This window comes from Vulpes vulpes, chromosome 6 (assembly GCF_048418805.1).
Source record: "Vulpes vulpes isolate BD-2025 chromosome 6, VulVul3, whole genome shotgun sequence".
NCBI lineage: Eukaryota > Metazoa > Chordata > Mammalia > Carnivora > Canidae > Vulpes > Vulpes vulpes.
Window position 1 is genome coordinate 2,195,914 of NC_132785.1, and position 25,493 is coordinate 2,221,406.

Below are 25,493 nucleotides of genomic sequence, written 5' to 3' on the forward strand. Positions count from 1 at the left end.
ACTCATATTTTGCTAGTTGTTCCTAATAATGTCCTTTGTAAATCCAAGGTCCAGTCTAGACATTGCACTTGTCCTGTTTCTTTAATCTCATTCAATCACAGTTCATGACTACATTTTTGAAGACTAGTTTTTGTAGAATGGCAGATTTAGGTTTGTCTGACTTTCCTCAGGTGGTGGCTGTTATTCTGGTCAGGAATACTACAGAAGTGGTACTGTTTTCTCAGTGCATGAGACCAAAGGCACATAATGTGGATTTGTTCTTTATTTATGATGATAACCTTTGTCAGTTGGTCAAGATGCTCTCTGCCAAGTTTTTCCACTATAAATTAGTAAGTATTTTGTGGAGAGCCACTTGATACTATAAAATATCAGTGCAAGGAGTTTAATATTTGTGAGATGCATTAATTTTAAAATAATGTAGAATTGATTGCATAGTTGCTAAAGAAGTATACTATAAGTGGGAATTGGTAGGTAATCTAATGATTAGCATACATATTAAGCCTCAGTTTTTTTAAACCTGTTTGCTTATACATAGGACAAAAAATAGGTTTCTGCAGATAATCCAGTAAACTTAAGATATACACATATTTGCAGTTTTAACTTTCTACTTGATCTGAATTTTAACATCAATATTAATACCTCTTTAGGAATTTCTATTATAATCAAAAATTTCTGTAAATATTGTATTGAAGACTAAATAGTATACCCTTTGAAATTTTAAGTTGAAAATGATTTTAGAAATCATTCAGTCTTTTTTTAAAAAAAAAAGAAAAAGATTTTATTTATTTGAGACAGAGGGGGAGAGAGCACAGCAGGGGGAAAGCAGAGAAAGCAGCGGAGGGAGAGGGAGAGGAAGGAGAGGGAGAAGCAGATTCCGCTGATCAGGGAACCCAGTGGGGGACTCTGTCACAGGACCCTGGGATTGTGACCTGAGCCAAAGGCAGCCGCTTAACTGACTGAGCCACCCAGGTGCCCCAGAAAGCATTCAATCTTTTCTCTATTTTGACTTAATTCCGTAGATAAACTGTAAACTTAAAAGAGGATTGATTTACCCAAAGTGATATATTACATGAAATGGCACATGTTGCTGCCATTACAAACAATTGAAATCCCGTAAGATGTAGAAATATATTTGCTAGTAGAGAATTTTTGTTTGTAAGAGCTAAATAACAAGCATTTATATCTGACATGTTGGCAACTAAATGGCATTTATGCTAATGAATTCCTATTCCCCACATTCCCAACAAGCATACAAACCTTAACATTTGAGCATTGAACTCTTTTCCATCTAGTTGATTTGTTTGAGTAAGTAGGCGAAAGTTAGCATACTGTTAAAAATGTATTTGCTAGGCTTGTATACTAATAATGCATCCCCAAATTTGAGTCTTTATTAAAGATTAGGAGGCATGATATTGGTCAGAACTGTTGGTATTTAATATGTGCATTTTGTTGTTTGTGTGTGTGTGTGTGTGTGTGAGAGAGAGAGAGAGAGGGAGAGAGAGAGAGAGAGAGAGAGAGAGAGAAAGAGAAAGCTGTACTGTTACCAGTTAATTTTGTTACCGAATCCAGGATGTAGCCTGTCATTGGTTTGTAGTATGCACATTTAATTCATGTTCTCCTTATCCAGAACAAAAGAGATGAACACTTACTGAAAAAAAGAAATGTCCCCCAGGAAGAAAGTTTAGAAGATTCAGATGTTGATGCTGATTTTAAAGCAGTAAGTTATCTTGATGTTATAAAGTGTTTTTATAATAATTTTTATAATCAGAGAATTTAATTTTTAATATAAGATCAATTTTATAATGATTAGTGTATATTAACTTCAGTAAATTTAGTAACTTCATTTTTTTTAATTTAGTAACTTTAGTAAAATAGACTTAATAAATGTAATTTTGTTTAAAAACTTCCCTGAACTGTCTTTTTTTTTTCCTTTTAAGCAAAATGTAACACTAGAAGCTATATTGCAGGTATGTTATTAATTTAATTCTCATTTTGAAGTATTTTGAAATTGATACCTTTTAAATTTCTGAAGTTTAAATTTGGTGTTACAGAATGCCACAAGTGATAACCCAGTGGTCCAGTTAAGTGCCGTTCAGGCTGCAAGGTAAATACTAATTTGTCCAGAGAGAGAATTATTATAGATGTTTGAGCTGGTAGTCTAGAAGTAATACATTGTTATTTTTGTTCATAGTTTGAAAATTATAGCAATTAATTTCTTATATTGCTTTTTCTAGAAAGCTATTATCCAGTGACAGAAACCCACCAATTGATGACCTAATAAAATCTGGGATTTTACCAATTCTAGTCAAATGTCTAGAAAGGGATGATAAGTAAGTATGGATTTGAGTCCCTGTTCACTTTTTTTCAGTTAACTGAAAATTTAGGATTATAATTTAACCAATGGGTTCAGTTAGGTTTCGCATTTATTATGTTTTTCATTTGTCATATATTTTTATGTAATTTTCTAATTCTGTGATCCTAATCAGAAGACCTAAAGTATTTCTTTTTTTTAGTTTTTGAAGTATGTGTATATTTTCTAGGAAAATTGTAGCTTCTGTTTATTGCCTGTTCTAACTTACCTCAAATATTTATAGTCTTTATTTAATTTGTTTTTGTTTTTGTTTTGAGAAATATTTTAAAACAACCCAAATAGGTTTGAGTCACTCTTTGCTTATGAGTCTATATATAGATTAACCTCATGACTGAGTCAACATGAATGGTTTCCAGAACTGAGTGGCTTTTACCCTGGGAATAGTCCAGCTGGTCCACTGATCTTCTACGAAGTCTTTAATAGAACTCCAGCCATAACTAATTGTCTAATAACTTGCTTTTTATTTGTGGTAAATTAAAAATCAGGTTATACTTTTCCAGAATAGAAAGGGAAAAACACTGTTTTGTATCTTTTGAGGTGCGGCCCCATTTCGGTTAATGTTTAGAGATACCTTGGTGTGCTGTATCATAAACCTCATCAGTTCGAATATTAACTGGGAAGAACATAAATTTGAACTCCAAAATATTTTTAAACAAATGCTGGTTTTTGCATTTGAGAGCATTTAGACTAAAATTTGGTATATTTTGCTAAATGTTGTCTAGTCAATTAGTTACATAGTGGAATATAAACATTGCCACTAAATACTTCCTTCTACTTTCATTGTGTGCTACAACCATCCCTCCAAGAGTGCTTAATACTTATTTTATACAATCATGTATATTTTCTGTATAAAGTATTTAAGTAAAAATAAGTTTTATGTCAGCTCTTTATTATTTTTTTTAAGATTTTATTTGAGAGAGAGAGAGAGAGAGCGCGCGCGCACGCGTGAGCACAAGCAGGGGGAGGGGCAGAGGGAGAGGGAGAGGCAGACTTGCCACTAAGCAGGGAGCCTGAGATGGGGCTCTATCCTGGGACTCCCGGATCGTGAGCTGAGCCGAAGGCAGACGCTTAACTGATTAAGCCACCCAGGCACTCTTATTTCAGCTGTTTAAAAAATAGTCTACTCCTCTACTTCTAAAGACCCCCTTTTTCCTTTGATCTCCTTCTCTCTCTCTCTCTCTCCTTTTCTTACTTTACATTCCAGCCTTTGGCATAGGCTTATTTGTATGTATCTGTGAAATATGGCATATATACAAAAAATATGCTAAAATACATATAGGCCTGTGTAACTACTGCCCAAAGCAAAAACAAAATTATCAGTGGTTTGGATCTGACTTTATGGATTTGTCATGGGAAATTGCATTATCATGTAAAAGCCCATAGACTTTGGAGCCACATTGATGTTGGTTTAAATCTACAGTTTGCTATTGACCCAAAACCCAAGTGGTTTTGGAGCCTCAGATACCTCTTCAGTAAAAATTAGGTGATTGTGAGGAATGGAAATAATATACCCAAAACACTACAATATCAAACTTAATTACTTAAAAAAAAAAAAACACTTTAAGTATTTAAGTAACTTAAATACTTTTCAAATGTCATCTTCAAATACTCCCTGCTATATCATTTTATTTTATATATCTCACTGTTTTCTCATTTAAGACCCTCATTTCCAGTATTTTGCCAAGCTACCTAGACTAGCTTAATAAAGTAACCTAATAACCCTTTCTGATTGTAACTCAGAACAACATAAACTCATCATCTTTGATCTTATTATCCCTTTGCTTCTTTTCGGCCTCTAATATCCTCTTTAGACCCTACCTTTTGCTAAAATTCATCTTGTAGTTCTTATTTGCTAGTCCATTTTTTTTATCTGGCCCACCTTTCTGACCTCACTGCATGTTCTGTCTCTGACATTTATTCTCCTTAAAATCTGTTTCCTTCTTGGATTCCTCTAACCATGTTACTAACAACCTCACTGTCTTTCTTTGATATTTATAGAGCTTTTTTTCTAAGTCCCTAACCTTTCACTCTCCTTAGTTTTTGCTCACTACTACCCTCTCCCACCTTGGTTTTCTATTTAAAGGAATTTATATTCTTTCAGCCATCTATCCTAACTTGATGTACATAATTTCCTTTGAATAGGTCTTTCCATCAGGCTTTAACCTTTTTTATCCATTTTTTATATCATGGACTCCAACATTATTTTCTTTACTCTCCTTTTCAGTAGCCCTCTATACTTAGTAGTCTATAGAATAAATTCCAAGTTCTGAAGCTTGGGATTTGAATTCTACTCCCCCTCACCCCCCACACACACATACACTTAGATAACCTACCCTCCCAATTTCATCCCTTGTTAGATTTCTGCATACTTTCTTAGCTTCCGCTCTCCTGATCTATTCCTTATCATCTGTACACATCATGGTCATTCAACTCGTGATATATTTTTTGTATTCCAGTTGTTAGTGCATTTATTTCTTTATCTGTCTTTAATAGGCTAGTTCAGTTTTCACTTTCTTTGTGAGGTCTTCTATCACAATTCCAAATTGTGATAGTAAAATCTGAAACCTTGTAGTAGCTCCAATATATATAAAGCAGATGATGTAGTGGATCAGCTGGGGTTCTAGCTTTAAGACCAGTCTAGAAGCCATGATAGTATTCAAGTGAAATGGTGAGGGCCTCAGCTAGTTCAGTGATTTGAGAGTGATGCTATAAATATAAGAAATGTTTAGGGGGGAAATTGACATGACTTTTTGATTAGATGTTTATTGGAGAGGAAGGAGTCAAGGAAAATAATGACTGGCTAAATGTTGCAACTATCAGTGGACATAAATAAGTAGATTTATATTGACTGACTTTGGAAGCCATTAGGATAGTCAGGTGGAGATATCCAACAGGCAATTGGATATAACAAGATGAAATTCAAGGACAGGGTAAAGGATAACTGTAGAGGTCTGTGGTCATAAATATAACTGGTAGTTATGTGTCTCAAGATTTTTTGTGTTTTACAGTCCTTCATTACAGTTTGAAGCTGCTTGGGCGTTAACTAATATAGCATCAGGAACTTCTGCACAGACTCAAGCTGTTGTACAGTCTAGTAAGTAAATTAACATCTTTACTTGCTGGGAGTTTTATAAAGGCTAAGAAGTGGAGTTTTATTGTAAAGACTGAATTTTATCTTACAACATTTTTAAACTAGTGAATTTTATGAGTTACTTTTGATGGTTGATATCTTTCCCGTGGCTATCATATTTTGCCCACCTCAGGGTGGGTAACTATGATTAGTCTGTTGATCCAAACTGACAAAAGAAGCTCTTTGAAAAAACTAAATGTCACCAAGTACTATCAATGTATGGGACACTTAACTGACTTTAGGTGGCACTGAAGATGATTTTAGGTAGTATATGATATTGCAATAAATTACATTGAGTCAGTGAGAATACTGCTCTCTTTCAGATATTTCAGAAATATCAAAGGAGAAAGTTCCCAGTTAGATATTAGCTGTACCAAAAAGGTAGCAGATTTTAGACTAGGCTTTTAATAGAAACTAGTAGGTACAATTTAATAAGAATGTTTTATTTGCATTTTTAATTTTTTGGTTATTTTCCATTTGTAATACTGGTAAGTGATGCTGCTCTTCTATTTATAGAAGTGATAAAATTAAATTACAAGTGTGAGGTCAGTTGAAACCATCATACATTGCTAGTGGGAGTGCAAAATGGTGGGCCTCTTTGGAAAACAGTTTATCAAAAGGTTAACCATTGAGTTACCATTTGACCCTGCAGTGCCACTACTGGGTGGAACCAACAGATATGAAAACGTGGCCACACAAAGACTTATGCATAGATGTTGCACATTTATTTACTCATAGTAGCCCAAACATGAAAACAATCCCAGTATCCATTAACTGATATGTTAGTAGATGAACACAATGTGTTTTATAGTGGAATACTATTCAGCAATAAAGAATGAAACACCGATATGTGCTATACACAGATGAACCTCAAAAACATTATGCTGATTGAAAGAACCCAAACACACACAAAAAATCCACATACTATACAGTTGTGTCTATATAAAATATCCAGAATATAAAAATCTGTAGAGAGAGCAAATTAAATGGTTGTCTAAAGCTAGAGGAGTGAGCAAGTAGGACTGCTATGGGTATGGCATTGTTTTGAGAGTGATAGAAATGTAAAATTAAACTGTAGTGATAACTGTGCAACTCTGTATAAATGCTAAAAACCATTGAATTGTTTACTTAAACAGATATATTGTGTGTAAATTATATCTCAAAACCATTTAAAGCGTGAGTTGGTTTTAATTTAAGTGTTAAGTAAATAATACAGGTAGTTCAGAGATACAACAAAAAATCCTGGAAGTAGTAAGTTCAGAGATACAACAGAAAATCCTGGAAGTAGTACACAAGTGACTGAAATTTAAGAAAAAATGATCTAGCTTATGTTTAGTTTCCTACCTAGAATGAGTATAATACCAGTATTTTAGAACTTATATTAACATGTAAATTATGTAAGAGTAAGGATTATAATGATAAATTATTTTAACATATAAGGTAAGCCAGATGTAGGAATGATCTTTAGTTAAAATCTCATATCAATAAATGAGATTACATTGGCTAAAGTCTTCTATTCTAAATTTATGTGTTTGGGGGTGAGGGGGGACGGAACTTTTTTTTTTTTCCATTATAGGAAAAATTTTCTTTTTCTTTTTTTTTTTTTTTTTAAGTTAATGATATAATAGCAACTTTTAAATCTTGCCAGTAGGCGTGTTACTCAAATATTACTAGGGGAAAATACTAAAATTAACTTTTTTAGGGTAAGGGTATTTGCCACATTTATTCATTCAGTGAATTGTAAGTGGGTAACCGTAGTGTGCCAGGCTGTGTACATTTTATCAACTTATTTAGCCTGAAATCTGTAAGCTCTTCAACATTCTGCAGTATCAATATTTGTTTTTATTAATAGATGCCGTACCTCTTTTTTTGAGACTTCTCCATTCACCACATCAGAATGTTTGTGAACAAGCAGTATGGGCTTTGGGAAACATTATAGGTAAGTTGGATTTAGGTTTAAAAAGACTCCAATTAAGAATCTTAATTAACTTTTTTCCTACATTGGCATAGCCATTACATCCTATGTTTCCTCTAATAAAATTAGAGGGTCCACGCCTCTAATCAACATGGGTTGGCTATCTTCTTGCCTCATAAATACTACCTTAAGATGGTACCTCTTGAAACAGATATGCAATTTGCTATCGGGATTAGTAGGTTAAATTTGTGTTCTCCAAATCAAAATCTGGAGAAACAGCAATACTTGATGCCCTTGACTAATGGTGAGGAAACATAGAACATCAGTGTCCCAACATGAGCCATTGCATACATTTCAGACTTTCTCATCCTGAATGTAATTTTTTTTTTAAATACAATTTTCATTTCTGTAGGTGATGGTCCTCAATGTAGAGATTATGTCATATCACTGGGAGTTGTCAAACCTCTTCTGTCCTTCATCAATCCCTCCATTCCCATCACCTTCCTTCGGAACGTCACATGGGTCATTGTCAATCTCTGCAGGAATAAGGACCCCCCACCGCCTATGGAGACAGTTCAGGAGGTAAATGAAGAATTGCAAAGCCCAGATGGTATATTTTCCCTATGTTTATGCTTTAGATTTTCATGCACAGGGAATGAAATAATGCATATACTGATTTTATTGCAGGTATGAGATTTTTTTTAAGTAACATATATTTAATTTTTTATTCCTGTGAAATGAAAGTTGAGTATCTTACGGCACCTGACAAAATGTTAGTCCACCCTAATTCTTATTTTTTAATGCCTACTTTCATAAAATTAAAAAAAAAAAAAAACTGCTTTCAAAAAGAAAAATACAATGGGAGAAAACCAAATCCCAGAGGTTTTGCATTGTTGGTTTACTACTAAAACAATAAGAGATTGCTACATATAAAACTAGTATATTTATATGAATATATATGTTCTTGAATGAATTTGCTTTAAGTCCAATTAAAATTTCCGTAAATTTCTGACAAAATCAGTGTTCTTAAATGTATGACATACTTTGTGTTAGATCTAATTAAACAAAGTCAAAACTTTCCTATTTACATTTAATTTGTAAATAGATCTGAGTATTTTAAATTTTTAAAAATTCTGTGCAACCTTTAATCACTTGACTGTGTTGAAAAATGTTAACTATGAATCTTTATAATTGACATCTTTCACCAGCTTCTGGGTTTTGCTGTTGTGGAAATGGAAAGGGTACTTAGTATGACTCCTCCACCCCCACTTCCTCCCTCCCAAGTTAAAAAAAAAAAAAAAAGATCTGTAAAGCCTAAATTCAGCAAATAAACTGTATACTTTGTACTGATTATAATCTTCTTCACTAAATCTTAAGTCAGAACCTTTAACTTGACTGAAGTAGCTAATTAAATAAAATCATATCTTATTCTTTAAGCAGGTAAGTAAAAGGACAGTTTTAAAAAAAGCTTTTTTTAGGGATACCTGGCTGTCTCAGTCAGTAGAGCATGTGACTGTTGATCTTGGGGTTGTAAGTTTGAAGCCCACGTTGAATATAGAGATTATTTAAAAATAAAATCTTTAACAAAAAAAAAAAAACAGCTTTTTTTTTAGATAACTGTGCTGTATAGTTGCATCTCCATTCTTTCCACTTGACATATGTCATAAAGTTACTAAAAACAACTGTTTTTCCTTTAAGGTACATTAATCTTTGCCAGATTTTATTTGGATATTTAAATTGGACATCTGAACTTTGGTTTTGGTTTTTTAGATTGAAGTGAAATCAGATTTTCATTTTTCTAATAAAAATTCAAACAAATTTAACATCTTTTCTTGCTCTGCAAGTAGTATTTACTACTTTTTGTATCACAGTTATTCATTTTTATAAAGACATACTCATCAATCTACTGTTATTTATTGTTTATCTTTTTTCCTCAGATTTTGCCAGCATTATGTGTCCTCATATATCATACGGACATAAATGTAAGTAAAGCAGAAGCTTAGGTTTGGGACTCTGTTCTTGATGGGACTGGAAGGGTTATTTATTTATTTATTTATTTTTAGACTTTGTCTTAGCATATGTTTTATTGTGAGGCTTCCACAATGTGTGACTGTTTTTCGAAATAGGATTAAGGTTATATTAACTTTGTATCTTAAGTTATTCAGATAGCAAAAATGCTAACTTTAGAGAAATTTCACATACATAGTTAGATTGTCTTAAATATCAATATTTATAAAGAGGTAAAAACTTTATAAAGGACCTTCATATTTCTATAAATCTCATTTTAGGGACACCTGAGTGGCTTAGTCGGTTAAGTGTCCAACTCTTGATTTCAGCTTAGGTCATGATCCTCATGCTCATGGGATCGAGCCCTGCAACAGGCTTTGCATTGGGCTCTGTGCTAGGCACTGAGTCAGCTTCTCCCTGTCTCCCTCTTCTTGCTCTCTCTCTTAATTAAATAAATAAAATCTTTTTTAAAAAAATCTCATTTGATTCTTAAATAGATATTATGTTGCCATTCTACAGAATAAAAAACTGGACCTTAGGGACATATTAAGTGATTTATCCAAGGTTGCAGAGCTTGTAAGAATCAAAGTTGAGGGATCACTGGGTGGCGCAGCGGTTTGGCGCCTGCCTTTGGCCCACGGTGCGATCCTGGAGACCCGGGATCGAATCCCACTTCGGGCTCCCGGTGCATGGAGCCTGCTTCTCCCTCTGCCTGTGTCTCTGCCCCACCCCCCTCTCTCTCATGAATAAATAAAATCTTTAAAAAAAAAAAAAAAACAAGAAGGAGTAAAACCATATCAAAAAATGAATTTTCTGCTAAATTTAATTCTAAGCATTCCATCAGCTAAGATTAAAGGGAAAATAAACAGAATATCTGATACTACCCTCAAGACTTTTACCCCAGGACCTTATGGCATAATGATTACAGCTAAATGAGAGCTTCCACCATCTACTGATGATGTTTATTTGAAAGCCAGGGGTATTAAATGGCAAAGTACTCAATTATAGTTGTATCTGTTAAGTTTGGCAAATACTCATGGATTATTAACCACCTAGGATAGAATTGTGCTGTGAACTGTTGACTCAAAGATAAAGAAGACATACAGACCATGCCTTCTAAGACCTTAACATTAGTAGCAGGTAAAAAGTGTTGAAAGGAATGAACTTTTGTTGATGACTTGCTATGCTGAACCTATTTCTGTAATTTCCTACAGATAAGGAGTTTGAAATTCAGTAAAATAACCTTTCTGGCAACCAGAAAGCTTCACTGAGAAAGTAACATTTGAAATAAGTCTCACATGGAGAAGGATGGCGGTAGAATGGCAACAGGGGTAGCAAAGATGATTATTTGAATAGCCGGCATTTATTAAGGGTTGAAAATGTGCCAGGCACTATTTTAAGCACTTATCATATATTAGCTCATTTATTCCTTATGAAAATGAGATTGGTACCATTGTTGTCTCCCTCTTACAAACGTGGTAAAAGAGGCAGGTAGTTAAGTAATTCGAGACAACTGTGACAAGCGCTATTTTGTTAAGTGGAAAGTCATTTCAGGTATATGAGGAAAGATATTAAAGACTCAGGAGCATACTTGGAGGGTTTGGAGAATACAGATAGTTAATAACCCAACACATTTTCTGAGGTTAGTTAAGTTGTAGAGTTTTGAATCCTGTGTTAAGCAGTTTGGGGTTTCTCCGGTGATCAGTACAGAGTCATTGAAGATTTTTAAATAGAGGAGTGATGTCATATCTGTTATAGTTAGATAACTTAGAAGAGGTATTCAGGGTTTGGAATGGGGAAAGTATGAATACAAATAGGCTTATTTTGCTATCATAATTGGTTTAAAGAAGTTGATGAAGGTCTGAAGTAGATGATTGAGAGGAAGATTTTGAATATTAATAGATGAAATAAGTAGAACTTGAAGAGGAAAGGATCAAAGTGAAGGAAAAGTAAAAATTACTTTAGTTTCTGATTTAGCAGTCATCATTGATAATATAATGCCATAACCATCAGGAGTAAAGCAAAAGGATGAGACTGGTAGAGAAAGATGAGTTTATTGTAGGGCAGAGATATTGATTCTGATTTATTTGTTGTTTCTCCGTAGCAATATTCCAAGAAGGAAAAGGTAATGCAGGTTTGAGAATTATTAGTATTTAAAGGATTCATGAAAATATGGGGGAAAAGGCTAAAAATTGAATTCTAAGAAATTCTCTGCATTTGAGCAGTGACAGCAAGAGAGGAAGAACCAGCAAAGGAGTTGGTAAAACTAGAAAGATGGAAGAATAAGTTATAAAAACAAAGAGTGGGTATAAATATGGCAGGAATTTAGCAGTTTCTGGATCATACAACATCTCCTATACCACTTTAAGAGCCATATATCATTTATGTAGCTGATATCAAAGAATAAAGGTCTAATTTGTATTCTGGATGAATGAATGAATGAATGAATGGTCAAATCATTACGTGACGTGTAGATTTTAGGGGAAAGTGGAATTGAGAAGACAAATTGGTGGTTGTAGTTTGGATGAGAGAAAATTAGCACCAATTTTAGAGCTTAGATATTAGGAAGACAAGAGAAGACTCTAAAAATATTTCAGTGATAAATTTGCTGGGTTTCATATGGATGGTAAGAAAAGAGGAAGTCATAACCCATCTTTCTAACGTGGGTTTTAGGGTTTAGGACACAGCGGAAAACAAGAATAGCAACAGGCAGAGGAATGAAATAGCACAAGGGACTTAATTTATGAGACACTGACTAGTGAGAATGCTGGAGAAGCTGGGTTGGGGTGTGGAGATAATTAGTTGGTTTTATAGATTACAATATGCTGATGTGACATTAGAAGAAAAACTAAATATTGACCCTTAGGAGTAGAGAAGAAATCTGGACTGATTCAGGTTAGTCTGTGTTTATTGCTTTCTAGCTATTGTGTTTCTTAAATTTGCAGTCCCTATGATTCTGTAGCATTTGGTTTTCCTGCCCTTTTTGAAGTTGTTCACGCATGGCCTGATGACATGCTGAGACAATTTTGAGTGTTACCTAACACTTAATTCAAATCTAGCTTATTGTAGTATTGCTGGTGCAAATAAAATTAATCTGTTGTAGCAGATTGGTTATATGTGGAGACTTGACTGTTGGTGACACTTGATGATAAGCGTGTCAGGTTCAGTGAATTACTAGAAAGAGTCACTGAAAAGCTATTACATTCATATTTATAGTTTATTACAGCAAAAGGATACAGATTCATTTAGGAAAAACTTAGTTATTTCCTATATAGGGAAAAGCCTAGTCCTTCCCAGCTGTGTGTCTGTCTTCTGTATGTCTCTGTTACACAGAACACTTCACTTCTGATACTTCTGGTTGCCAGATGTATAGGGGTTTTCCCCACAACAACATGCAAGTCTCTTTGATACCATCTGGGTATCCTACATTTAATTTGTGATACAGTCTACCTGGAGAGAATGTCAGATCCCACAGGTTAAGCATTCGTTTCTCTCCGGTCCCCAATGCCCGCCTTAACACTCACACACTTCAGATGTCAGTTGCAGGCCCAGATTGTCACCTGTGCTTCTGACTAACTGGCTATAGATTGGAAGTTCCAACAACCCTCTCCTTGAGTTCGGTTAGGTTAATTTGTAAAAGTGGTCTACAGAACTCAGGGTAACACATTTACCAGGTTATTAAAGGACATGATAGGGATCCCTGGGTGGCGCAGCGGTTTAGCGCTTGCCTTTGGCCCAGGGCACGATCCTGGAGACCCGAGATCGAATCCCACGTCGGGCTCCCGGTGCTTGGAGCCTGCTTCTCCCTCTGCCTGTGTCTCTGCCTCTCTCTCTCCGTCTCTCCTTGTGACTATCATAAATAAATAAATTTTTTAAAAAAAATAAATAAATAAAGGACATGATAAAGGATACAGATGAAACGATATAAAGGGCAAGATCCAGGAGCACCCTGAAGGCAGGAGCTCTACCCATGGGGAATTGGGGCCTACCACCTTCTGGGTGTGTATGTATTTACCCATGTGGAAGCTCACTGAACTCTGTACTATTGGAATTGGTATGCAGGCTTCCTCATGTAGGCATGATCAATTATTAACTCATTTCCAGCCCTTCTTCTCCCCCCTGGTGGATGAGGGGTAGGGTTGAAAACTCCAAACTTCTAATCAGGGCTTGGTCTTTCTTGCAACCAGCATCCATCCAGAGTCGCCTCAATAGAACAAAAGATGCTCCTAGTTCTCTTATCACTGAGGAATGTATAAGAGTGTAGGAATCCTGTGTCAGGGACAGGGGTCAAAGGCAAATACTAGAACATGAGGTGTTCCTAGTCTCTTATCACTAAAGAAATTACAGGAGTTTTGTGCCAGGGTCAGATACCTATATATAAAAATATTTATACTATTTACATGTGTAAGCATATGTACATTATTATTTTACAGGATTAAAATCAACAAAAGCAAAAGGCACAAGAGGCCAGAGTTTAGGAGAAACCAGATGCAGGTTTCCAGTTCTCCTCTCCCAGTAGGGTTGTTAGGACAGTGCTTTATTTTCCCAGTAGCAGTGTGTGACACAGATGAACACATGAAATACTGCTAACCGGGAACCTCCTGAACCTTGGTGTGCAGGGTATTCATTGGGGGTCATTCATGTAGGCATGGGCAGCCTGCATGACTGCCCTTACCTACTCAGTCTCCATCCCCTTCTGAAGGTCACACTGATACAGTGTGGCCCACAACTTCAAGCAAACTAAGAGAGATATTCAACTTAAGATCACAATGTTACATAAGCTGTTTGCCCAAGATCTCAGGCATACAGTGTTATCAGGCAAGGATAATCCAAGAACTCAGAGGTTATCTCAAAGGACCGGATCAAGGGCCAGTCCTTTTCTTTGGAATTTGTAGGATGTGAGTACCCATAGTCTCCTGTGTTACCCATTACTGCATATAAGGATTAAATGTTAGTACACAGTTATGACCCGATTCAGCTCTAGTTGTCTCCGAAGCATGTATGAAGTTGACATTCCATAGACATTCCATTGATATCTAATCTTCCAGGAAATGCTGTACACGTTAATAGCAGTTTTCTATAACAGTGCCTAACAGGACATTATTTGTTAGCACATTAATTGGTGGTGACATAAATCAATTGATGGTCTTTGAGCTGAGCATATTCTTATTGGAAGACTTTGAGTTGCTGGAGATTTTCCTTTGGTTTTATATGCCAGTTTCCAAGATTATTATTTCAAAACATTAATCATGTCGAATTATCAGTCTTTTGCATGTATGCTCTTATGTGTCTAGAGATTAGCTTTCTAGCAGTCTTCAAGTATCTGAAGTATTGGCTAAAGTAAAACCTTTTAAAGCTTTCTAGCAGAGAAAAATAGACATGAATACTGAAAAATAATTAAAGAAGCCCAAGATTACTGAAGATTTTGTTGGCATATCATTAATGAGATGATTAGCTGGAAGAAGAGTACAGTCACTGACTATTAGTGGCTATAAAAGCCAGGTAGTTTAGCATGGAAATCAAGAAAAGGGGAAAACCAAGAAAAAAAAAAGAGAAGTAGAGGGGGAAAGTATAAAATAACAGTTAACATTAGGAAAGGCAACAAAAGGTAAAATTATAAGCATCAAAAAAAAAAAAAATTACAAGCATCAGGGACATAGAGCAGCTGTTAGCCTGATAATGGAAATGAGAAAAGCAAACTGATGAAAACAGAAGTTGGAGTGGCCTGATAACTGTGTGCTGTGAATATCAAAGTTTTTAGAGCTTTTTAATAGGAATTTTCAGGGGCACCTTGGTGGTTCAGTCAGTTAAGTGTGCAGCTCTTGATTTTGGCTCAGGTCATGATCTCAGGGTCCTGAGATTGAGTTCTGTGTTGACCTCCGCGCTGGCTGGGGAGCTGCTTAAGATTCTCACTCCCTCTCCCTCTGCCCCTCTCCCTGCTGCTGACCATGGGGTGTTCTCACTATGTTTCTCTCTCTCTCAAAAATTAAATTAAAAAATGTTTTAAATAAAATGAAATCCTCAGTGAAAACCTAATCATATTACTAAACAAAATTAAAGAGAGACTAGAGGGATCCCTGGGTGGCGCAGCGGTTTGGCGCCTGCCTTTGGCTCAGGGCGCGATCCTGGAGACCCGGGATCGAATCCCACGTCAGGCTCCCGGTGCATGGAGCCTGCTTCTCCCTCTGCCTGTGTCTCTGCCTCTCTCTCTCTCTCTCTCTCTCTCTCTCTCTCTGTATGACTATCATAAATAAAAAAATAAAAAAATAATTAAAAAAAAAAGACTAGAGGTGTCTGGAATTTCAAGAGGCCTATGACTTAGCTATAGCTTACCTTCCCCCACCAGTTTTTCAGATACTGTTGTGGAGATTCCTTTGAAAATTATTAACTGACCTCAGCTTAGAAACCTTAAATATTTCATTTTTCTAGGCCTCTGTGTATTAGAAAGTGGTCTTCTGCTAGTAGTAGGTACCACATGATGGAAAAAAGGTTACGCCTTATTTAGCAGCCTCCTAAACTACAGGCCAAGGCAACATTGTTTTGTGAATATGGTTTATTCAAACACACTATTACAGATAGGTATTTAGGGTGTTTCCTGAATTTTGCAAATATAAATAACATAGCAGTAAATAGTCTTGTGTATTTTCATATTATTAGAGATACACTTGATAAATCTCTAGAAGCAAGATTGCTAGGTCAAAGGGTAGATGCATTGTAATTCTGTTACATACTGCCCAAATTCCTTGTCTTAGAGGCTGTGCTATTTTGTATTCCCCAGCAGCAGCACCATACAAAAGTGACTTTCTCCATAGCCTTGCAAGTAGAATGTGATGTCACATTTTTAATTTTTGCCAGTCTGATAGGTAAGAAACTATGTATCAGTTTTAATTTGAATTTCTTTTTTTTTTTTTTTTTAATGAATGAAGTTGGACATGATTTCATAGTTTTAAGGTCCATTTAAAATCTTTGCAAATAGCCTTTTGCATTTATTGCCTGTTTTTCTTTCAGATTTTTAGTCTTTTTTTTTCTTAGCTTTTAAGAGTTCTTTATATATTAAAGATATTAGCTTTTTATTTGTAATGCATATTTCCGATATTTTCCTAATTTTTTTTGTCATTGATAAATTTTGCCACACAGACTTCTTGCTTTTTATGTAATCAAATTTATCAGTCTTTTCTTTTGTTGAATTTAATTTTGTTTCCTAAGTTAATAGGTTTTTTTTTTATTACGTTAAGCAAATATCCATAAAATCCTATTTCGAGTGTTGACATCAAGACTGGGTGTTGAGGGGTACTTGAGTGGCTCAGTCAGTTAAATATCCAACTCTTAATTTCTACCCAGGTCATGGTCTCAGAGTTGTGAGATTGAGTTCTGTGTCAGGCTCCCTGCTGGGCATGGAGCCAGGAGCCTGGTTAAGCTTCTCTCTCCCTCTCCTTCTGCTCCTTACCACCCCCCTTAAAAAAAATGGCTGTTGAATTTTTCAGTGTCTGTGGAGATAGCCATGATTTTTCTCCTTAAATTTGTTAATGTGACATATTAATGGTATCTCTAAAATTGAACCATCTTTGCTTTTTTTTTTTTTTTTTTTTGAGATTTACTTATTTATCTTATAGAGAATGTGAGCAGGGGGAGGGGCAGGGGGAGAAAGAGACTCCCTGATGAGTGTGGAGCCCCATGTAGGGCTCGATTCCATGACTTTAAGATCATAACCTGAGCCAAAACCTAGAGTCAGACACTCAACCATCTGAGCCACCCAGGTGCCCCTCATCTTTGCATTTCTTAAGTAATTCCACTTGATCATACATTGTTTTCTTAGTGTGGTATGGGATCCTGTTTGCTAATGTTTTATTTAGAATTCTTGCAATTAAACTTTAGGTAATTAATTTTATGCTTCCTTTTTTTATTTATGTTCTAAAACAATTTAAACAATTTATATAACATTGAGTCTATATGATCTTTGAAGATTTGATTGTGTTGCTCCTGAAACTTTTGAGTCTTGGTACTTTGTGGGGTTAGTTCCTTGATAATTTTCTTAGTCTTTGCTATGGAAATTGGCTTCTTTAAGCTCTCTATGGTCAGTTTTTATAAATTATTGTCCCAGGGAATTATTCATTTCATCTAGATTTTCAACTTTACTTCCATGTACTATTTACTGTTCTTGTATTTTTAGCCTTTTTGAATTACTTAATTTTAGATATGTCTCTTGTACACAGCATAGAATTGGGTTCTATTTTGGGGGTCATTTTAAGAATCTTTCTTGTTTATAGGTGACTTAATCCTGTTTATTTTGTTTGGTATATTTGATTTCAACTCTGTCACATTATTTTGTATAGTATTTTGTGTTTTTTTTTTTCTATTTAGTGTGCTATTTTTTCCTTAATTTTTGGTACTTAGGTTCTTTTTTGCTCTGATGTTACCATTACACTTACACCTTTTGTAACGCCCATTTCTTTTACTATCTGGTTTGACAGTTTTAAATAGTATTTTTTGACTCCTGTGTAATACCTATACAATAATTGAAGGGCTTATTCTGTTTTCTCTTTCCTCTTGCCGCATCCTCCATTTTTTTTTTTAAGATTTTATTTATTCATGAGAGACACACAGAGAAAGAGGCAGAGACACAGGCAGAGGGAGAAGCAGACCCCGTGTGGGGAGCCCGATGTGGGACTCGATCCCGAAACCCCAGGATCATGGCCTGAGCTGAAGGCAGATGCTAAACCACCCAGGCATTCCCGCATCCTCCATTTTTTAATCTGCTTATCTGTTTGCCAAATTTAGGACATTTTCTGCCATTTTTTCTTTAAATAATTTTAGCTCCACTTCTCGGACTCTTGATAACACAATGTTAGACCTTTTGTTATTGTTGTACAGCTGTCGTGAAGTTTGGTTTTCCTGTTATTCAGATTGTATGGCTTGTATTGATACATCTTTGAATTTGTTGATCTTTTTTTTCCATTTTTCCATTTTACTAGTGAGTCCTTCCAATGAGTTTTAAATTTGGATTACTGACTTTTGCAGTTTGCAATTTCCTTTTTGGTGCTTCTTTATGTCTTCGGTTTCTTTGCTGAGATTTCCCGTATTTATTTGTTTTAAATATGTCTATAATTGCTCACTGCAGTGTTTTTGATAGTTCCTTGAAAATCTTTGTCCGATAATTTCAAATCTCAGTGCTAACATTTGTTGGCCATGTTTTCCCTTTTGAGTTGAAATGTTCCTGCTTCTTGGTATGACAGGTTATTTTCATTTGTAAGCCTGTACATTTGGGATGTTAGGTTATGCGACTCTGGTTTCTATATAAATCTTGTTACCTGTTACGGCTGCACTGGGTAGTAGACAGGCTTTGCCCACACACATAACAAGGTGAAGACACCATTCAGTAGGGAGGCCTTAGGGCTGGAGGGGGGATGGCAAGTGGGTTCAACTCTCAGGCATAGCTCCCTGCCAGCCTCCCATTTTTGAAGTTGCAGTATTTCTGTTTTTTTTCAGAATATACACAATTTATAAATTATTCTTCTACCTTATCCCACATTTATGTTAGTCTGTGATCTATAATGAAGTATTTTCTCAGGAAACTCTTAGTTGAATGAAGCTCATTCTCTAGTGCAGAAAGTATCAGCAGCTTTTTCTGAAAAGGACAGATAATAAATAATTGTAGGCTTTTGGAACCACATGGTCTCTATCCTATAACGTGAGATAGTTTTACTAGGATATACTACTTTTAAACACTTTACTCTCTTCCCTTCTCATCTTCTCTCAAGTCTTACACAGGCTTGGGGCAGGAGGCCCAGACAAAAGCTAGAATTTAATTTTTTCTTTTCTTACAGGTAATTTGTAATATTCTCTAATGCCTAATAATGTTGATGGTGTGGGCTATGTGTGTTTTTTATTTAAGATAATTTATTTATCAATTTACTTATTTATTTGTTTAGTTATTTATCAATTTATTATTTATCTATCTATTATTTATTGATTGATTTATCTATGTATTTATCTTTTTATCTATTAATGTATTTATCTATTCATCTATTTATCTTTATTTATCTATGTATCCATTTATCTATTAATGTATTTATCTATTTATTTGTCTAAATATTTATTTATCTGATTATCTTTATGTATCTATTAATGTATTATCTATATGTCTATTTTTCTATTTATTCATCTATTTATTCATCTATTTTTCTATTTATGTATCTATGCATTTATCTAATTTATCTATTTATCGTTTATCTGTTTGTCTATTATCTATCCTTTATTTACTTATCTATTTACTTGTCTATGTATGTATCTATTTTTCTATTTAGTTATTTATCTAGTTATTTATTTTTATCTATTTATTAATGTATTTATTTATCTATTCATCTGTTTATCCATATATCTATTCATATATTTATCTATTTATTGTTTATCTATTTATTGATGTATTTATCTATTTGTTTATATATTTTTATCTATTTATCTTTATGCATTTATCTATTAATCTAATTTTATGTATTTATTTGTTCATCTATTTATCTGTTTATATGTCTATTTATCTACTTATCTATTTACTCATCTATTTATTTTTCTATTTATCTATTAATGTATTTATTTATTTACCTATTTTCATTTATTTATCTGTATATCTATTTATGTATATGTCTGTTTCTCTATGCATTTATCTGTGTATATTTATTTATATATCTGTTTATCGGGATCCCTGGGTGGCGCAGCGGTTTGGTGCCTGCCTTTGGCCCAGGGCGTGATCCTGAAGACCCGGGATCGAATCCCATGTCGGGCTCCCGGTGCATGGAGCCTGCTTCTCCCTCTGCCTGTGTCTCTGCCTCTCTCTCTCTCTCTCACTGTGTGACTATCATAAATAAATAAAAAAAATTTAAAAAAAAAAAAATATATATATATATATCTGTTTATCTATCTTTTATCTATTGTTTTTTAATGCATTTATCTATTTAATTTCTCTATTTTTCTATTGATCTGTTTATTTATCTACTTATACATTTATCTGTTTTTATCTATTGTATTATCTGCTTATCTAGTTATATAGCTATTTATGTATTTATCTGTATATCTATTTTTTATCTATTTGTCTATTTATCTTTTTATTTATCTATTTACCTATTTATCTATGTACCTATTTATTTACTTATTTATCCAACTATCTATTTATTTATCTATTTATCTCTGTATTTATTTATCTATTCATTTATCTCTTCATCTATTTATTTATATATTTGTCTATCTTATCTATTTGTCTATTTATTTATCTTTATTTTATTTATTTATCTGTTTATTTATTTGTTTATTTGAAACAGAAAGTCCACGCAGGGGGGAAAGGCAGAAGGAGAAACAGGCTTGATGTGGGGCTCGATCCCAGAACCCTGAGATCATGACCTGAGCTAAAGGCAGATGTTTAACCAACTGAGCCTCCCTCGTGCCTCCATATGTGATTTTATTTGCTGTTTTTATTCATCTCTATACTTTTTGACACATATGTATGTGGATTTTAATTCAGGTAGCATTATTTTAAAGCAGCAGCAGCATTCTTTAATTTGGATACCTTAGTAAGAAACATCTCCAGATTTTACATGAGATATGACCTGTGCTTACATATGAACTCTCTGACTTTGAGAAAGTCAACAAACCTGAGGCTTTCTTTTGCTTTTATATTATTTGCAAAATCAGATGGGTTTAGGGCATGGCCTGCACTCTCTGCTCTTCACTTGAGGGCCTTTTTCAAGGGCTTTGCAAATAATTAAACTTTCCCCCAAAGTTAAAATGCCAACTTGCTTCTTTTGTCTGTTTACTTTAATAACCTGAAAAATTAATTATATTGAATATGTTTGAAAATCATTGGTATCTTTTTGGATAGACTTGAAGCATCTGGTATATGGTCTTGTTCTGTATATAAAGTGTTTCCTTAATTATTAGGTACTCAGCTTGGGCAGAGAGAAAAACTTTTTTGCCTGTTTTTTTTTTTTTTTTTTTAGATTTATTTATTTATTTTAGAGACACAGAGAAAGAGTGTGAGTGAACTCAAGCAGAGAGAGAGGCAGGAGAGGGAGAGAATCTCAAGCAGGCTCAACTCTCCACTGAGCATGGAGCCTGATGTGGGGCTTGATCTCACCTGCCTGAGATCATGACCTGAGCCAAAATCAGAAGTTGGACACTTAACCACCGGAGCCCCCTGCCAGTTTTTTAATTCATCCGTCTAATATATAAATGCAGATATTAGGGTAGAAGTTGTCTCAGACTTCTTTCTGTGTCTCGTTTTTGTGAAGAATGATCTGAGGTAGGCATTGGGAGAGTTCTCTCCTGCCTAGTAGATTTAATCAGGTAAGCAAATAATTTTGCCACCAGCTAAAACATAAAGTTTAATTACTTTTTATGTCACTACCTCTCATGTACGTTAATGTATTTTAAGCATTCAAACAAATACCTAAACTGGTAATTTTTTCTTTTTTTTCTTTTTCTTTTTTTTTTTAATTCCTGTAGATTCTGGTTGATACTGTTTGGGCTTTATCATACCTGACAGATGGAGGTAATGAGCAGATACAGATGGTTATTGACTCAGGGGTTGTACCATTTCTTGTGCCCCTTCTGAGCCACCAGGAAGTGAAAGTTCAAGTAAGTATTTTAAAATTTTTCTCACTTGTATAGAATCATGTTTGCTATGTAATCTGTTAAAACTTGAACAGCCAGGCTTCAGTTCTGTCTTTGTGCATATATCGTCCATATTTCTCTTCTATTTTACTGCATCTGATTTTGCTGGTTTCCAAAGCTTTATCTAACCCAGACTGAGTTTCAGGCTCATAATAGCCAGTTGTCCTTGAGCACTTAGACATATCCTCCAAGAATTCCTTCAGGCATCCCATTGCCATTTTGACCAGACAAAATTAAAATGTATCATCTTCTCCCACAAACCTTCCCGTCTTTATATATCCCCTTTCAATAGACCACACAGCCCAAGCTTGAAACCTTGATTCCTCTTTCATTTCCCCTCCATTACAAAGTCCTGTTAATTCTTATTATATATATAGCGTTCAAATCTATCTACTCCTTATGTGTCTAGAGCCACTGATTCAGTTCAAGAGTCTTTTTGTCCCTTCGAGATAATTGCAACAGCATCCTAAACTGCATTTCCTCCTCTCTCCTTTCTCCTCACTCTAATTACTGTTGGGTGGCTGATAGATATTCATTCCACTTCTGCAAAAGTGACTGTCTAGATGGAAATATGTGCCCATCCCAAGCCTTTAATAAGATATTTCTGTGGTACAATTTAGTAATAGATAAAAAGACAGTTGTTAAAAATGAACCTTTACTTTTTACATTTTCGTTTCTTTGTATTTTTTTTTAATCTTTTTTCAGCAGTTTTTCATAGTTTTTCTATATAATTCCATTTTTTTTATAAGACCTGTTTATAATTCAAAATTGCCTCTCGGTTCTACATAGTACTTTGTCTAAGAATACAGTGTCAATCATTCACCCCTTGCATTTTTACATTTTCTTGGGATTATGAAAAATACAAAATCCTTTCATCATAAACAAATTTATAGAAAGTATTTTTTCCCCACCCCAGACAGCAGCACTCAGAGCAGTTGGCAACATAGTGACTGGCACTGATGAGCAGACCCAGGTTGTTCTCAACTGTGATGTCCTGTCACACTTTCCAAATCTCTTATCACACCCAAAAGAGAAGATAAATAAGGTAAGACATATAATAGCCTCACTGGTGCATTTCTTTATCTCTGTATTTTTCTTTTTAACTGTCCCCTTGTTTTCTGTTGCTTTGGTTTGATCATGATTTTCTTCAAAACCACTGTAGTTGAGAATTATTTCAAAACACCTCTGTATTTTATTATAAGTGCTGCCCTGATAAAATAATCAGTGTTTTTACTTAAATAGATTGGGTGGTAGCAAAAACCAGTAAAATAGTAGCCAGTATGTGAAAATACATATGAAATCTCTCATTGGATGGCTGGTATCTTTTTTTTTTTTTTTAATTTTTTTTTTTTAAAGATTTTATTTATTTATGAGAGAGAGAGAGAGAGAGAGGCAGAGACACAGGCAGAGGGAGAAGCAGGCTCCATGCACCGGGAGCCCGACATGGGACTCGATCCCGGGTCTCCAGGATCGCGCCCTGGGCCAAAGGCAGGCGCCAAACCGCTGCGCCACCCAGGGATCCCTGGTATCTTTTATAAACAGAGAGATCATAATTTAATCTCTTTATGAAATTAAATTGGACCAAAAGAGAGACAGTGCCTAAATTAAAGGATCAAAACGTCTTTTTTAAAAATTTCAAACTTGAGATACAACCTTATTATTAATTGTTAAATATATACTTAAGTTCTTTATTCCTTTTGTGTCTGCCTTATTTCACATTGCAGAATTTTTTTAAGGTTCATCTATGTTGGAGCATATGTCAGAACTTCATTTCTTTATATAGCTGAATAAGTATTCCATTGTACATATATGTCACATTCTGTTTATCCATTCATCTGTTGATGGACACTTGGAGTTTTTCTACCTTTTGGCTGTTGTGAATAATGTTGCAGTGAACACTGGCATGCAAGTGTCTATTTGGGTCTCTGCTTTCAGTTCTTTTGGGTATATATCTAGGAGTAGAACTGCCCAGTCATATGGTAATTCTATGTTTAGCTTTTTTGGGGAACTGCCAAATTGTTTTCCGTAGCGGCTGTACCATTTTACATTCCCACAAGCACTGTATGAGGGTTCCAATTCCTTTTTTAAAATTATTATTATAGCCACCCTAGTAGCTGTGAAACGATGTCTGGTGGTTTTGATTTGCATTTAGTTTAATGTAGTTTTTTCTGCCTAAAATGCCACCATCCCCAAAACCAGCAAAATTGATCTTTTCTTCTGTGTCGTAGCTATATTTATATATAGTTACTCAACTATAATTCAACTGTTGGATTCTTAAGAAAACTATATTGTCAAAAAGTGCATTTTATGAATACATTTGTTCCAATGAAGGGAAAGAGGGCAGAGTCTTTTAGACTCTGGGCCAGTTAAATTTTTACTGTAGAAATTTCAGTAATATAGGTGATTTTTACAGCTAAATGTATTCCATAATTGGAAACAGAGCTGAGAAAGCTGGACAGAAGTGGGTGCAGAGAAGTTCTGGCCTGTGATCGATAAGCTCTAAGTGAAATTATCACTGGGGAAAGAGAAAGGGTTCGCATAGATAGCTCCTAAGCCGCAGCAGCCAGTTAAGTCTCCTCAGAAGTTTTTCACCTTTGAGCATTTGTGTTATTTGCACTGGGGATCATTATGGGACCCTCAAAGTAGAATAAAACTCGATTTTATTCCCTCAGCATTTTTTTTTTTTTTTAAGATTTACTTACTTATTTGATAGAGTGTGCGTGAGTGAGCACAATTTGCGGGGAGAGGGTGAGGGAGAGAGAATCCCAAGCAGACTCCTCACTGAGCACCGAGCCCGACATGGGGCTCAATCCCAAGACCCTGAAATCATGACCTGAGCCAAAATCAAGAGTCAGACACTTAACCAACTGAGCCACTGAGGCACCCCATATTCCCTGAGCATTTTTGAAAATTTTCAAACCTATGGGAAATTTGCAAGAATATTAGAGTGAACACCCATATACTCTAAACACTGATTTACCAATTAGTAAGATCTTACCACATTGGATGGCAAAATAAATCTGCAGTTAACTTTTTTAATTGTAGAAGAAGAGACAACATTTGACACTAAAACTAAAATAAAACCTGCTGGTTTGTGACTTATAAATCCTTTGGGGTTATAGTAAAATTTGTTATATAGACCCATTCTAGACTAATTAGATACTTAATTTCTAAATACATCTTGCAAGTAAATATTTTACAAGAAAGCAATTCTCCTTTCTTAGAAGTAGTTTTAACAGACTATTAAGAAATTTATTTCTGTCATTATCTTTTAGAGGGAGTTTAAGCACCAAAAATGTAAGCTGCACAAGTAAAGGTTTTTTGTCTGTTTTGTTCATTGCCATATTACCGTTGTCTAAAATGCCTAGCTTGTAGGCATATATTTTAGTGGGTAGATAAATGCTAGATTA

The 25,493-nt window shown here is 34.7% G+C and overlaps 1 protein-coding gene across 1 annotated transcript in view; it reads left to right on the forward strand.

The window, feature by feature from the left end:
• Positions 1 to 25,493, forward strand: part of KPNA3 (karyopherin subunit alpha 3) — an 89,946-nt gene that overhangs the window by 56,623 nt on the left and 7,830 nt on the right. The window contains exons 3-12 of the mRNA XM_072760527.1: positions 1,628 to 1,717; positions 1,938 to 1,967; positions 2,052 to 2,104; positions 2,235 to 2,330; positions 5,380 to 5,465; positions 7,354 to 7,440; positions 7,829 to 7,998; positions 9,354 to 9,398; positions 21,916 to 22,047; positions 23,000 to 23,128. Coding sequence (XP_072616628.1) covers positions 1,628 to 1,717; positions 1,938 to 1,967; positions 2,052 to 2,104; positions 2,235 to 2,330; positions 5,380 to 5,465; positions 7,354 to 7,440; positions 7,829 to 7,998; positions 9,354 to 9,398; positions 21,916 to 22,047; positions 23,000 to 23,128 — 918 coding nt within the window. The remainder of the gene's footprint in view (positions 1 to 1,627; positions 1,718 to 1,937; positions 1,968 to 2,051; positions 2,105 to 2,234; positions 2,331 to 5,379; positions 5,466 to 7,353; positions 7,441 to 7,828; positions 7,999 to 9,353; positions 9,399 to 21,915; positions 22,048 to 22,999; positions 23,129 to 25,493) is intronic.